The sequence below is a fragment of the Coregonus clupeaformis genome, unplaced genomic scaffold (assembly GCF_020615455.1).
Source record: "Coregonus clupeaformis isolate EN_2021a unplaced genomic scaffold, ASM2061545v1 scaf0122, whole genome shotgun sequence".
In the NCBI taxonomy this organism is placed as follows: domain Eukaryota; kingdom Metazoa; phylum Chordata; class Actinopteri; order Salmoniformes; family Salmonidae; genus Coregonus; species Coregonus clupeaformis.
The window spans coordinates 286,082-300,816 of NW_025533577.1; the positions used below are offsets into that span (position 1 = coordinate 286,082).

Genomic DNA, 14,735 nt, shown 5'->3' on the forward strand with positions numbered 1-14,735 from the left:
TATCCACAGTAAAACGAGTCCTATATCGACATAACCTGAAAGGCCACTCAGCAAGGAAGATTCCACTGCTCCAAAACCGCCATTAAAAAGCCAGACTACGGTTTGCAACTGCATATGGGGACAAAGAGCGTACTTTTTGGAGAAATGTCCTCTGGTCTGATGAAACAAAAAAAGAACTGTTTGGCCATAATGACCATCGTTATGTTTGGAGGAAAAAGGGTGTAGCTTGCAAGCCGAAGAACACCATCCCAACCGTGAAGCACGGGGGTGGCAGCATCATGCTGTGGGGGTGCTTTGCTGCAGGAGGGACTGGTGCACTTCACAAAATAGATGGCATCATGAGGAAGGAAAATTATGTGGATATATTGAAGCAACATCTCAAGATATCAGTCAGGAAGTTAAAGCTTGGTGGCAAATGGGTATTCCATATGGACAATGACCCCAAGCATACTTCCAAAGTTGTGGCAAAATGGCTTAAGGACAACAAAGTCAAGGTATTGGAGTGGCCATCACAAAGCCCTGACCTCAATCCTATAGAAAATGTGTGGGCAGAGCTGAAAAAGTGTGTGCGAGCAAGGAGGCCTACAAACCTGACTCAGTTACACCAGCTCTGTCAGGAAGAATGGGACAAAATTCACCCAATTTATTGTGGGAAGCTTGTGGAAGGCTACCCGAAATGTTTGACCCAAGTTAAACAATTTAAAGGCAATGCTACCAAATACTAATTGAGTGTATGTAAACTTCTGACCCACTGGGAATGTAATTAATGAAATTAAAGCTGAAATAAATCATTCTCTCTACTATTATTCTGACATTTCACATTCTTAAAATAAAGTGGTGATCCTAACTGACCTAAGGCAGGGAATTTTTACTAGGATTAAATGTCAGGAATTGTGAAAAACTGAGTTTAAATGTATTTGGCTAAGGTGTATGTAAACTTCCGACTTCAACTGTATATACAGTGCCTTGCAAAATTATTCAGACCCTTTGGATTTCTTCACATTGTGTTAAAAAGAAGGATTAAAATGGTATGTGGGAAAGGATGCATACATAAAATATAATAATTACATAAGTATTCAGCTCCCCGTGTCAATCGATGTTAGAAAAACCTGGGCATCGATTACCCAAGAAGACTCACAGCTGTAAGTCTATAACAGCATCGATTACCCAAGAAGACTCACAGCTGTAAGTCTATAACAGCATCGATTACCCAAGAAGACTCACAGCTGTAAGTCTATAACAGCATCGATTACCCAAGAAGACTCACAGCTGTAAGTCTATAACAGCATCGATTACCCAAGAAGACTCACAGCTGTAAGTCTATAACAGCATCGATTACCCAAGAAGACTCACAGCTGTAAGTCTATAACAGCATCGATTACCCAAGAAGACTCACAGCTGTAAGTCTATAACAGCATCGATTACCCAAGAAGACTCACAGCTGTAAGTCTATAACAGCATCGATTACCCAAGAAGACTCACAGCTGTAAGTCTATAACAGCATCGATTACCCAAGAAGACTCACAGCTGTAAGTCTATAACAGCATCGATTACCCAAGAAGACTCACAGCTGTAAGTCTATAACAGCATCGATTACCCAAGAAGACTCACAGCTGTAAGTCTATAACAGCATCGATTACCCAAGAAGACTCACAGCTGTAAGTCTATAACAGCATCGATTACCCAAGAAGACTCACAGCTGTAAGTCTATAACAGCATCGATTACCCAAGAAGACTCACAGCTGTAAGTCTATAACAGCATCGATACCCAAGAAGACTCACAGCTGTAAGTCTATAACAGCATCGATTACCCAAGAAGACTCACAGCTGTAAGTCTATAACAGCATCGATTACCCAAGAAGACTCACAGCTGTAAGTCTATAACAGCATCGATTACCCAAGAAGACTCACAGCTGTAAGTCTATAACAGCATCGATTACCCAAGAAGACTCACAGCTGTAAGTCTATAACAGCATCGATACCCAAGAAGACTCACAGCTGTAAGTCTATAACAGCATCGATTACCCAAGAAGACTCACAGCTGTAAGTCTATAACAGCATCGATTACCCAAGAAGACTCACAGCTGTAAGTCTATAACAGCATCGATTACCCAAGAAGACTCACAGCTGTAAGTCTATAACAGCATCGATTACCCAAGAAGACTCACAGCTGTAAGTCTATAACAGCATCGATTACCCAAGAAGACTCACAGCTGTAAGTCTATAACAGCATCGATTACCCAAGAAGACTCACAGCTGTAAGTCTATAACAGCATCGATCACCCAAGAAGACTCACAGCTGTAAGTCTATAACAGCATCGATCACCCAAGAAGACTCACAGCTGTAAGTCTATAACAGCATCGATCACCCAAGAAGACTCACAGCTGTAAGTCTATAACAGCATCGATCACCCAAGAAGACTCACAGCTGTAAGTCTATAACAGCATCGATCACCCAAGAAGACTCACAGCTGTAAGTCTATAACAGCATCGATCACCCAAGAAGACTCACAGCTGTAAGTCTATAACAGCATCGATCACCCAAGAAGACTCACAGCTGTAAGTCTATAACAGCATCGATCACCCAAGAAGACTCACAGCTGTAAGTCTATAACAGCATCGATCACCCAAGAAGACTCACAGCTGTAAGTCTATAACAGCATCGATCACCCAAGAAGACTCACAGCTGTAAGTCTATAACAGCATCGATCACCCAAGAAGACTCACAGCTGTAAGTCTATAACAGCATCGATCACCCAAGAAGACTCACAGCTGTAAGTCTATAACAGCATCGATCACCCAAGAAGACTCACAGCTGTAAGTCTATAACAGCATCGATTACCCAAGAAGACTCACAGCTGTAAGTCTATAACAGCATCGATTACCCAAGAAGACTCACAGCTGTAAGTCTATAACAGCATCGATTACCCAAGAAGACTCACAGCTGTAAGTCTATAACAGCATCGATTACCCAAGAAGACTCACAGCTGTAAGTCTATAACAGCATCGATTACCCAAGAAGACTCACAGCTGTAAGTCTATAACAGCATCGATTACCCAAGAAGACTCACAGCTGTAAGTCTATAACAGCATCGATTACCCAAGAAGACTCACAGCTGTAAGTCTATAACAGCATCGATTACCCAAGAAGACTCACAGCTGTAAGTCTATAACAGCATCGATTACCCAAGAAGACTCACAGCTGTAAGTCTATAACAGCATCGATTACCCAAGAAGACTCACAGCTGTAAGTCTATAACAGCATCGATTACCCAAGAAGACTCACAGCTGTAAGTCTATAACAGCATCGATTACCCAAGAAGACTCACAGCTGTAAGTCTATAACAGCATCGATTACCCAAGAAGACTCACAGCTGTAAGTCTATAACAGCATCGATTACCCAAGAAGACTCACAGCTGTAAGTCTATAACAGCATCGATTACCCAAGAAGACTCACAGCTGTAAGTCTATAACAGCATCGATTACCCAAGAAGACTCACAGCTGTAAGTCTATAACAGCATCGATTACCCAAGAAGACTCACAGCTGTAAGTCTATAACAGCATCGATTACCCAAGAAGACTCACAGCTGTAAGTCTATAACAGCATCGATTACCCAAGAAGACTCACAGCTGTAAGTCTATAACAGCATCGATTACCCAAGAAGACTCACAGCTGTAAGTCTATAACAGCATCGATTACCCAAGAAGACTCACAGCTGTAAGTCTATAACAGCATCGATTACCCAAGAAGACTCACAGCTGTAAGTCTATAACAGCATCGATTACCCAAGAAGACTCACAGCTGTAAGTCTATAACAGCATCGATTACCCAAGAAGACTCACAGCTGTAAGTCTATAACAGCATCGATTACCCAAGAAGACTCACAGCTGTAAGTCTATAACAGCATCGATTACCCAAGAAGACTCACAGCTGTAAGTCTATAACAGCATCGATTACCCAAGAAGACTCACAGCTGTAAGTCTATAACAGCATCGATTACCCAAGAAGACTCACAGCTGTAAGTCTATAACAGCATTGATTACCCAAGAAGACTCACAGCTGTAAGTCTATAACAGCATCGATTACCCAAGAAGACTCACAGCTGTAAGTCTATAACAGCATCGATTACCCAAGAAGACTCACAGCTGTAAGTCTATAACAGCATCGATTACCCAAGAAGACTCACAGCTGTAAGCTTTGCACACCTGGATTGGGCAATATTTGGCTATTTATTTTTGTATTCTCATCAGGATGTTAGACAGCAACTTTCAAGTCCTAAAGCAGGCTGAACAGCACCATTGATCTCTAACCAGGCTGAACAGCACCATCTATCTTAACCCAGGCTGAACAGCACCATCTATCTTAACCCAGGCTGAACAGCACCATTTATCTCTAACCAGGCTGAACAGCACCATCCATCTTAACCCAGGCTGAACAGCACCATCTATTTTAAACCAGGCTGAACAGCACCATCTATTTTAAACCAGGCTGAACAGCACCATCCATCTTAACCCAGGCTGAACAGCACCATCTATTTTAAACCAGGCTGAACAGCACCATCTATTTTAAACCAGGCTGAACAGCACCATCTATTTTAAACCAGGCTGAACAGCACCATCTATTTTAAACCAGGCTGAACAGCACCATCTATCTTAACCCAGGCTGAACAGCACCATCTATTTTAAACCAGGCTGAACAGCACCATCTATTTTAAACCAGGCTGAACAGCACCATCTATCTTAACCCAGGCTAAACAGCACCATCTATTTTAACCCAGGCTGAACAGCACCATCTATTTTAAACCAGGCTGAACAGCACCATCTATTTTAAACCAGGCTGAACAGCACCATCTATTTTAAACCAGGCTGAACAGCACCATCTATCTTAACCCAGGCTAAACAGCACCATCTATTTTAACCCAGGCTGAACAGCACCATCTATTTTAAACCAGGCTGAACAGCACCATCTATTTTAAACCAGGCTGAACAGTACCATCTATCTTAACCCAGGCTAAACAGCACCATCTATTTTAAACCAGGCTGAACAGCACCATCTATTTTAAACCAGGCTGAACAGCACCATCTTAACCCAGGCTAAACAGCACCATCTATTTTAAACCAGGCTGAACAGCACCATCTATCTTAACCCAGGCTAAACAGCACCATCTATTTTAACCCAGGCTGAACAGCACCATCTATTTTAAACCAGGCTGAACAGCACCATCTATTTTAAACCAGGCTGAACAGTACCATCTATCTTAACCCAGGCTGAACAGCACCATCTATTTTAAACCAGGCTGAACAGCACCATCTATTTTAAACCAGGCTGAACAGCACCATCTATCTTAACCCAGGCTGAACAGCACCATCTATTTTAAACCAGGCTGAACAGCACCATCTATTTTAAACCAGGCTGAACAGCACCATCTATCTTAACCCAGGCTGAACAGCACCATCTATTTTAAACCAGGCTGAACAGCACCATCTATTTTAAACCAGGCTGAACAGCACCATCTATCTTAACCCAGGCTAAACAGCACCATCTATTTTAACCCAGGCTGAACAGCACCATCTATTTTAAACCAGGCTGAACAGCACCATCTATTTTAAACCAGGCTGAACAGCACCATCTATTTTAAACCAGGCTGAACAGCACCATCTATCTTAACCCAGGCTAAACAGCACCATCTATTTTAACCCAGGCTGAACAGCACCATCTATTTTAAACCAGGCTGAACAGCACCATCTATTTTAAACCAGGCTGAACAGTACCATCTATCTTAACCCAGGCTAAACAGCACCATCTATTTTAAACCAGGCTGAACAGCACCATCTATTTTAAACCAGGCTGAACAGCACCATCTTAACCCAGGCTAAACAGCACCATCTATTTTAAACCAGGCTGAACAGCACCATCTATCTTAACCCAGGCTAAACAGCACCATCTATTTTAACCCAGGCTGAACAGCACCATCTATTTTAAACCAGGCTGAACAGCACCATCTATTTTAAACCAGGCTGAACAGTACCATCTATCTTAACCCAGGCTGAACAGCACCATCTATTTTAAACCAGGCTGAACAGCACCATCTATTTTAAACCAGGCTGAACAGCACCATCTATCTTAACCCAGGCTGAACAGCACCATCTATTTTAAACCAGGCTGAACAGCACCATCTATTTTAAACCAGGCTGAACAGCACCATCTATCTTAACCCAGGCTGAACAGCACCATCTATTTTAAACCAGGCTGAACAGCACCATCTATTTTAAACCAGGCTGAACAGCACCATCTATCTTAACCCAGGCTAAACAGCACCATCTATTTTAACCCAGGCTGAACAGCACCATCTATTTTAAACCAGGCTGAACAGCACCATCTATTTTAAACCAGGCTGAACAGCACCATCTATTTTAAACCAGGCTGAACAGCACCATCTATCTTAACCCAGGCTAAACAGCACCATCTATTTTAACCCAGGCTGAACAGCACCATCTATTTTAAACCAGGCTGAACAGCACCATCTATTTTAAACCAGGCTGAACAGTACCATCTATCTTAACCCAGGCTAAACAGCACCATCTATTTTAAACCAGGCTGAACAGCACCATCTATTTTAAACCAGGCTGAACAGCACCATCTTAACCCAGGCTAAACAGCACCATCTATTTTAAACCAGGCTGAACAGTACCATCTATCTTAACCCAGGCTAAACAGCACCATCTATCTTAATAACAGATTAACTCAGAACAGAAGCATGTGAGATCATTTCAGGTATAGAGAAAGTTGCTGTGAAACTTCTTAGTTGTGTCCCAAATAGCACCCTATTTCCTAACCTATTCTGGCCTACTACACCCACAGGGCCCTGGTCTAAAGTACTGCACTATATAGTACCATTGTTGGTCGGCAATTATCTGTAAATCATCAGTGGTATATTGACCCATGGGTATTATAGTTATGTGTGGTCCTCTGTAGCTCAGCTGGTAGAGCACGGCGCTTGTAACGCCAGGGTAGTGGGTTCGATCCCCGGGACCACACATACCCAAAAAAAAAATGTATGCACGCATGACTGTAAGTCGCTTTGGATAAAAGCGTCTGCTAAATGGTATATTATATGTGTAACACCTTTATTTAATGTGCAATATAGCTGTGGTAGGAATTAACTCTTCCTATGGTATATCCTCCTGGTTAAATTCATGTATGGACCTGTTGCCAGTGTAAGGTGGTTGTCATTTATCCATGTTTCTATACTATAGTATTGGCTATATGATGTCAGGAAACATGATGTATACAGGCTAGATGATGTCAGGAAACATTGTGTAGTAGGCTAGATGATGTCAGGAAACATTGTGTAGTAGGCTATATGATGTCAGGAAACATTGTGTAGTAGGCTATATGATGTCAGGAAACATTGTGTAGTAGGCTAGATGATGTCAGGAAACATTGTGTAGTAGGCTATATGATGTCAGGAAACATTGTGTAGCAGGCTAGATGATGTCAGGAAACATTGTGTAGTAGGCTAGATGATGTCAGGAAACATTGTGTAGTAGGCTATATGATGTCAGGAAACATTGTGTAGTAGGCTAGATGATGTCAGGAAACATTGTGTAGTAGGCTATATGATGTCAGGAAACATTGTGTAGTAGGCTAGATGATGTCAGGAAACATTGTGTAGTAGGCTAGATGATGTCAGGAAACATTGTGTAGTAGGCTAGATGATGTCAGGAAACATTGTGTAGCAGGCTAGATGATGTCAGGAAACATTGTGTAGTAGGCTAGATGATGTCAGGACACATTGTGTAGTAGGCTAGATGATGTCAGGAAACATTGTGTAGTAGGCTATATGATGTCAGGAAACATTGTGTAGTAGGCTAGATGATGTCAGGAAACATTGTGTAGTAGGCTAGATGATGTCAGGAAACATTGTGTAGTAGGCTAGATGATGTCAGGAAACATTGTGTAGTAGGCTAGATGATGTCAGGAAACATTGTGTAGTAGGCTAGATGATGTCAGGAAACATTGTGTAGTAGGCTAGATGATGTCAGGAAACATTGTGTAGTAGGCTAGATGATGTCAGGAAACATTGTGTAGTAGGCTAGATGATGTCAGGAAACATTGTGTAGTAGGCTATATGATGTCAGGAAACATTGTGTAGTAGGCTATATGATGTCAGGAAACATTGTGTAGTAGGCTATATGATGTCAGGAAACATTGTGTAGTAGGCTATATGATGTCAGGAAACATTGTGTAGTAGGCTATATGATGTCAGGAAACATTGTGTAGTAGGCTATATGATGTCAGGAAACATTGTGTAGTAGGCTAGATGATGTCAGGAAACATTGTGTAGTAGGCTATATGATGTCAGGAAACATTGTGTAGCAGGCTAGATGATGTCAGGAAACATTGTGTAGTAGGCTAGATGATGTCAGGAAACATTGTGTAGCAGGCTAGATGATGTCAGGAAACATTGTGTGGTAGGCTATATGATGTCAGGAAACATTGTGTAGTAGGCTATATGATGTCAGGAAACATTGTGTAGTAGGCTATATGATGTCAGGAAACATTGTGTAGTAGGCTAGATGATGTCAGGAAACATTGTGTAGTAGGCTATATGATGTCAGGAAACATTGTGTAGTAGGCTATATGATGTCAGGAAACATTGTGTAGTAGGCTATATGATGTCAGGAAACATTGTGTAGTAGGCTATATGATGTCAGGAAACATTGTGTAGTAGGCTAGATGATGTCAGGAAACATTGTGTAGTAGGCTAGATGATGTCAGGAAACATTGTGTAGTAGGCTAGATGATGTCAGGTAACATTGTGTAGCAGGCCTATGGAAAGCCCCTCTACATTCCAAGGGAGAAATGTTTCTGACATGATGAGGTGTAATATGTCATCTCACAGTCATGCTGTTTTACCACACCTGTTATCATACCAAATGGCACCCTATTCTCTAGTGGACTAGTTTGGACCAGGGTCCATGGGACAGGGTGCCATTTGGGACAGTCTTGTCTATTGGATTTCATATGGCCCAAGATAACAAGGATTATACCCAAGTTTAATTAATTTAACCCGTCTACTTACTTTGGTCCTTCCATTTATTGTAAAGTTTCCCAGTTGACCATTACAATGTCTGGCCAGATCATCCATACGGCTCATGAGGAAGCGGATCTTCTCACAGCCGGCCTCTCGGCCCTCGATCCATGTGATCTTATCCCCCCTAATGTCTTTAGTGGAGTCACTTTTCTGACTGACCAACTGACCGTCGGTAAACTTCCCGGTTTTATGCAGCACCTTGACATCCTCCAGGATGGCCAGCCCCGTTTCCCCGCCGAGGAAGTTGTCAACTACACAGATCCCATGCTTAGTCATACACGGGACTATGTACTCCATGGCGAGTTTCTGAGGCGTGGACCGGGCGGTGGTTTGTCCGTTGGGTTTGGTATTGTTATTAGACCCGCCTGGCTGATCGTCCAAGGACACCGCGCACTCTGCGTTAGTTATGAAGCCTTTCATTCTGGTCTCTCCACTCGGAGATGCAGCGCGGGTCTTTTGTCCTTTTTGTGGCGGTAGTGTCTGTCCCTCTGTCCCCCCATCCCCAGACGGTACCCGACGTTCAGCAGGCTTCTGTCCCTCTGTCCCCCCATCCCCAGACGGTACCCGACGTTCAGCAGGCTTCTGTCCCTCTGTCCCCCCATCCCCAGACGGTACCCGACGTTCAGCAGGCTTCTGGTTTGAAACCTGCGACTTCGCCTCAGATTCTTTACAGATGAGCTTGTGGGTTTTCCAGTGCTGCTTCTGGTGTTCCTTGCTGCAGTAGAACGAGTTTCGACACCGGCCGCACTTCAGGAGATTCTCCATTTTCCCACAAAGTTCACAATACTGTCTTTCTCTTTCCCGGTCCGAGTCCAGAGCCGTCTGGGCTGCGGTCTCCATGTGTGCAGTTGGACGTAACGTTAGCTAGCTAATGTTAACTAATGTTAGGCTCTTCAAATCCAATCCTTTACACGCGTCCTTCTACTGATAAGTTTGGAAGTAATAAACACCGAGTGAAACTGAAAACCAGCTCCCGACGACATAACACCCGATAATTTCATCATACGCATTCAGTTGTTTACATCATATTACACGTTAATAGGAAATTCGGTGCGTTCGAGCCCAACATTTCGATAAGTCCAGTCTTCCGGACGTCTTGTAGGTGCAAGTCAACCGTTCCGCATGGCGCCCTTCTCGGTGTGCGCCGTCGGTGCTCTGCGCCAATGACTGTCTAGCTATATTAAGGTATACGCCCTCCCTCTCTCTGGGGCCTCTTTATTACGCCGATTCCGTTGCAAAACGTTTCTTAAACGGAAGCAAACGGAAAGAAACGGAGCGGCACCTACCTGAATTTGTCCAATAGAAACTCTCGTTTTAGTTGCAAAACGTTGGACTATGCAAAGAATATGGATGTACTGACAAGATCCATGTCTCTCCGCCCTAACAACGGGAGTCGTTGTCCACAAAGCGGCACGGCGGGCTGGTCAGCTCCCGCCTATCCTTTCTTTGGATTGGTGGAGACATCTCATTATTGTAATCCTTTTTTGAATATTTGATTCGGGTTGTTGACGTCATCCGCCTGTATTCAATGTAGAGAAACTCTAGTCTCATGTCATGAATATGCATAGCCATCTCCGGACTCCGATATAAAGTTTATTTTTTTCTCAAAGTTGCCGGGATGTCACTTGTCCTACTTATATCAGTACACTTCTAACAACTTAAGCATTAGAAACTTCTAATCGATCAAATAAATCTCACGTAGCAAATAAGCCATTCATTTCTTTGTTGACCAAATTGTGGTCCTCTGTAGCTCAGCTGGTAGAGCATGGCGCTTGCAACGCCAGGGTAGTGGGTTTGATCCCCGGGACCACCCATACGTAAAAATGTATGCACACATGACTGTAAGTCGCTTTGGATAAAAGCGTCTGCTAAATGGCATATTATTATTGACCAAATTCGACACTCTCATTGACCTGCGTACAAAACCTCCTTACCTGGCGGGTGAAACAACAAGAAAACGCCACCTGCTGGAGGGAGACAGCTTTTTCCTCGAGTTGGGCCTCCCTCTTCTGTCCTGGACTAAGGCGGAGAATACAAAATTGTATGTACATGTACTTACCTGGAGGACCAGAGGGTGGCGCTGTTACTAATGACTACATGTGATCATCTGTACTTGCACTTGACATCTGATAAACGTGGTTGTGTTGTACCCAGTGTTCGCGGGGATTTTGACGATGATGTAGATGACTTGGATGTATTAAAATAGCTTTTCCAAACATACTGTGAGCCAAGAACAAATCTGACGTACCTGAGGCGTATCTTTTTTACGAGAGTGCAAGGACAAACAGAGCCAATTGATGCATATTTGACTGATCTAGAAAATAAAGCAAAAGACTGAGTTTCAACAACTTACCAAGTCACTGATACGAGACATAATTGTGTGTGGAATCACAAATGACCAAGTGCGAGGCAGATTACTCAGAGAACCAGATCTCCTGCTAGCTAGAGCAAAATATATTTGCCGTGAAGTGAGCCAGAGCCAGCTGAAAAATGCATCATGATGAAGTCGAGGTTCACAAGGGGCATTAGCAAAAGAAAACACAGAAATGGCAAAAAGACAAAGACCGTGGCCAGCTAGTAAAAGACAGATCGCAGGAAATGAGGACATGTTCATTGGGACAATTTAAGTGAAACAGAGTGAAGTGCAATGCGTAGCTCAGCTATGAGAAAGAGCAGTGGACAGAAACACTGAAAATAAACAACCACAAACTTACTGTTCAGCTGGATACAGGAGCTGAGCGTAGCGTCCTGTTCTGTGAGAGACTTGAAAACGCTGAAAGTGAAAGTGAGTGGCGAGTCCGTGCAAAAATCCAACTGCAAGCTAGTGACGTATTCTGGCCACCAGATGGAGCCAAAAGGCAAGAAAACACTCAAACGTCAATACAAAGAGAAAGTGTTTGAACTGGAATTTCAAGTGATAGAACAAGATGCACCTGCAATACTTGGAAGATCAGCTTGTCTGCAAATGGGCTTAATACAGAGAATATTCAAGCTTGAACAAAGGAGAGAGACTGATATTTTGAGTGAATATGAAGATTAATTCACATGACTTGGATGTGTTCCAGGAGTTCAGCACATACAAATAGACCCAGAAGTCACACCAGTGGTTCACTTACCCAGAAACGTGCCTGTAGCACTAAAAGAAACACTTGAAAAGGAACTGAACCGCATGGGAAACATGGACGTCGTCGTCAGGCAGACTGAGCCTACTGAATGGGTAAACAACTTGGTGACAATCGTGAAGCCAAACAAAATACGGGTATGCATGGACCCACAGGATCTAAACAAAGCCATCAAGAGATAACATTATCCTTTACGTACCATTGAAGAGGTAGTTGCTGAAAGGCCTAACGCCAATGTATTTTCTGTAGTTGATGCAAACCAAGGATTCTGGCAAATCCAACTGGATGAAGAGAGCTCCCGACTCTGCATGTTCAATACGCCGTTTGGGAGGTGTTCATTCAAGAGACTGCCGTTGGGAATCGCGTCCGCGTTCCAGAGGTGCCTCGCCCAGCATTTGGAAGGTCTGGAAGGTGTCGTAAACATCATGGATTACATTCTTGTCTGGGGTGAAGACACAGAGCAGCACGACTGGAGACAGAGACAGCTACTAGACAGACTGAGAAGCATCAACTTGAAACTGAATAAGGACAAGTGCAAAATCAGAATGACTTAAATTCGCTACATTGGACATGTGTTAAGCAAAGAAGGCCTGAAACCAGACTCCGAAAAAAGGTCAGAGCAATACAAGAAATGCCAGACCCAGAGGACAAAGCAGCGCTTCAGAGGTTCATGGGAATGTTGCAGTATTTCGCAAAGTTCATCCCAAATCTCTCAGATGTCAGCGCACCACTGAGACAACTGCTGGAAGGAGATGTTCAGTGGCACTGGGAGTCTTCACAGGAACAGAGCTTCAAAAGCTTGAAAACACTTGTCAGCAATGTGCCATTGTTAAAGTACAATAATGTACACAAAAACACGGACACTATCTGTGGATGGGAGCTGGGACCCTGCAAGATGGTCAGGCAATCGCATACGGGTCAAGATCCCTCACAAAATGTCAAAAGAGATATGCTCAAATTGGAAAAAGAGCTACTTGCGATAGTGTATGGCTGCGAGAGGTTTCATTAATACCTGTATGGAAAACAGATCCAGGTGGAGTCAGACCACAAGCCCTACGAAACAATCTTCAACAAGTCGCTCTAGAAAGCACCAGCCAGACTGCAGAGAATGCTGATGAGACTACAGAGATACAGTCTACAAACCAGGAGAGGAGATGCACATCGCTGATGCACTGAGCCGAGCATACCTGAAGGAACAGAGAGAGATGCACATCGCTGATGCACTGAGCCGAGCCTGAACCCGACCTGAAGGAACAGAGAGAGATGCACATCGCTGATGCACTGAGCCGAGCCTGAACCCGACCTGAAGGAACAGAGAGAGATGCACATCGCTGATGCACTGAGCCGAGCCTGAACCCGACCTGAAGGAACAGAGAGAGATGCTGGATGGTGAGCTGGATGTAAACGCACATCGCTCATCAACTTCCTGTTTCAGAAGAGAAACTGCAGCAATTCAAAACAGCAACAGCGGATGATGAAGAGTTAAGACTGGTCACAGAAACAGTTAAAAAAGGATGGCCAGACACGAGAGGGAAAAGGATGGCCAGACACGAGAGGGAAAAGGATGGCCAGACACGAGAGGGAAAAGGATGGCCAGACACGAGAGGGAAAAGGATGGCCAGACACGAGAGGGAAAAGGATGGCCAGACACGAGAGGGAAAAGGATGGCCAGACACGAGAGGGAAAAGGATGGCCAGACACGAGAGGGAAAAGGATGGCCAGACACGAGAGGGAAAAGGATGGCCAGACACGAGAGGGAAAAGGATGGCCAGACACGAGAGGGAAAAGGATGGCCAGACACGAGAGGGAAAAGGATGGCCAGACACGAGAGGGAAAAGGATGGCCAGACACGAGAGGGAAAAGGATGGCCAGACACGAGAGGGAAAAGGATGGCCAGACACGAGAGGGAACACTGCAAAGAAAATACAGCACTACTGGACCTTCACAGAGGACTTGACATATTCAGCTGTTCAAAAGTTCTAAACTTGTCGTTCCTCAGAAAATGAGAGAAGAAATTATGGAAAAAATCCATGAAGCACACATGTGAATGTAAGGAACAAGCTGAACGGGATGTTCTGTTCTGGCCAGGCATGGCTAAACAGACTGAAGACTGAACGGGATGTTCTGTTCTGGCCGGGCATGGCTAAACAGACTGAAGACTGAACGGGATGTTCTGTTCTGGCCGGGCATGGCTAAACAGACTGAAGACTGAACGGGATGTTCTGTTCTGGCCGGGCATGGCTAAACAGACTGAAGACTGAACGGGATGTTCTGTTCTGGCCGGGCATGGCTAAACAGACTGAAGACTGAACGGGATGTTCTGTTCTGGCCGGGCATGGCTAAACAGACTGAAGACTGAACGGGATGTTCTGTTCTGGCCGGGCATGGCTAAACAGACTGAAGACTGAACGGGATGTTCTGTTCTGGCCGGGCATGGCTAAACAGACTGAAGACTGAACGGGATGTTCTGTTCTGGCCGGGCATGGCTAAACAGACTGAAGACTGAACGGGAT

The 14,735-nt window shown here is 44.0% G+C and overlaps 1 protein-coding gene across 4 annotated transcripts in view; it reads right to left on the reverse strand.

Annotated features, from left to right (window-relative positions):
- Positions 1 to 10,464, reverse strand: part of LOC121556145 (egl nine homolog 1-like) — a 67,172-nt gene extending 56,708 nt beyond the window's left edge. For all 4 annotated transcript variants that reach the window (XR_005998091.2, XM_041870035.2, XM_041870034.2 and 1 more), the window contains exon 1: positions 9,089 to 10,464. Coding sequence is in view for 3 of the 4 variants with exons in the window: in XM_041870035.2 (XP_041725969.2) it covers positions 9,089 to 9,940 (852 nt within the window). In the remaining variant the exon portion in view is untranslated. The remainder of the gene's footprint in view (positions 1 to 9,088) is intronic.
- Between the last annotated feature and the right edge of the window lie 4,271 nt (positions 10,465 to 14,735).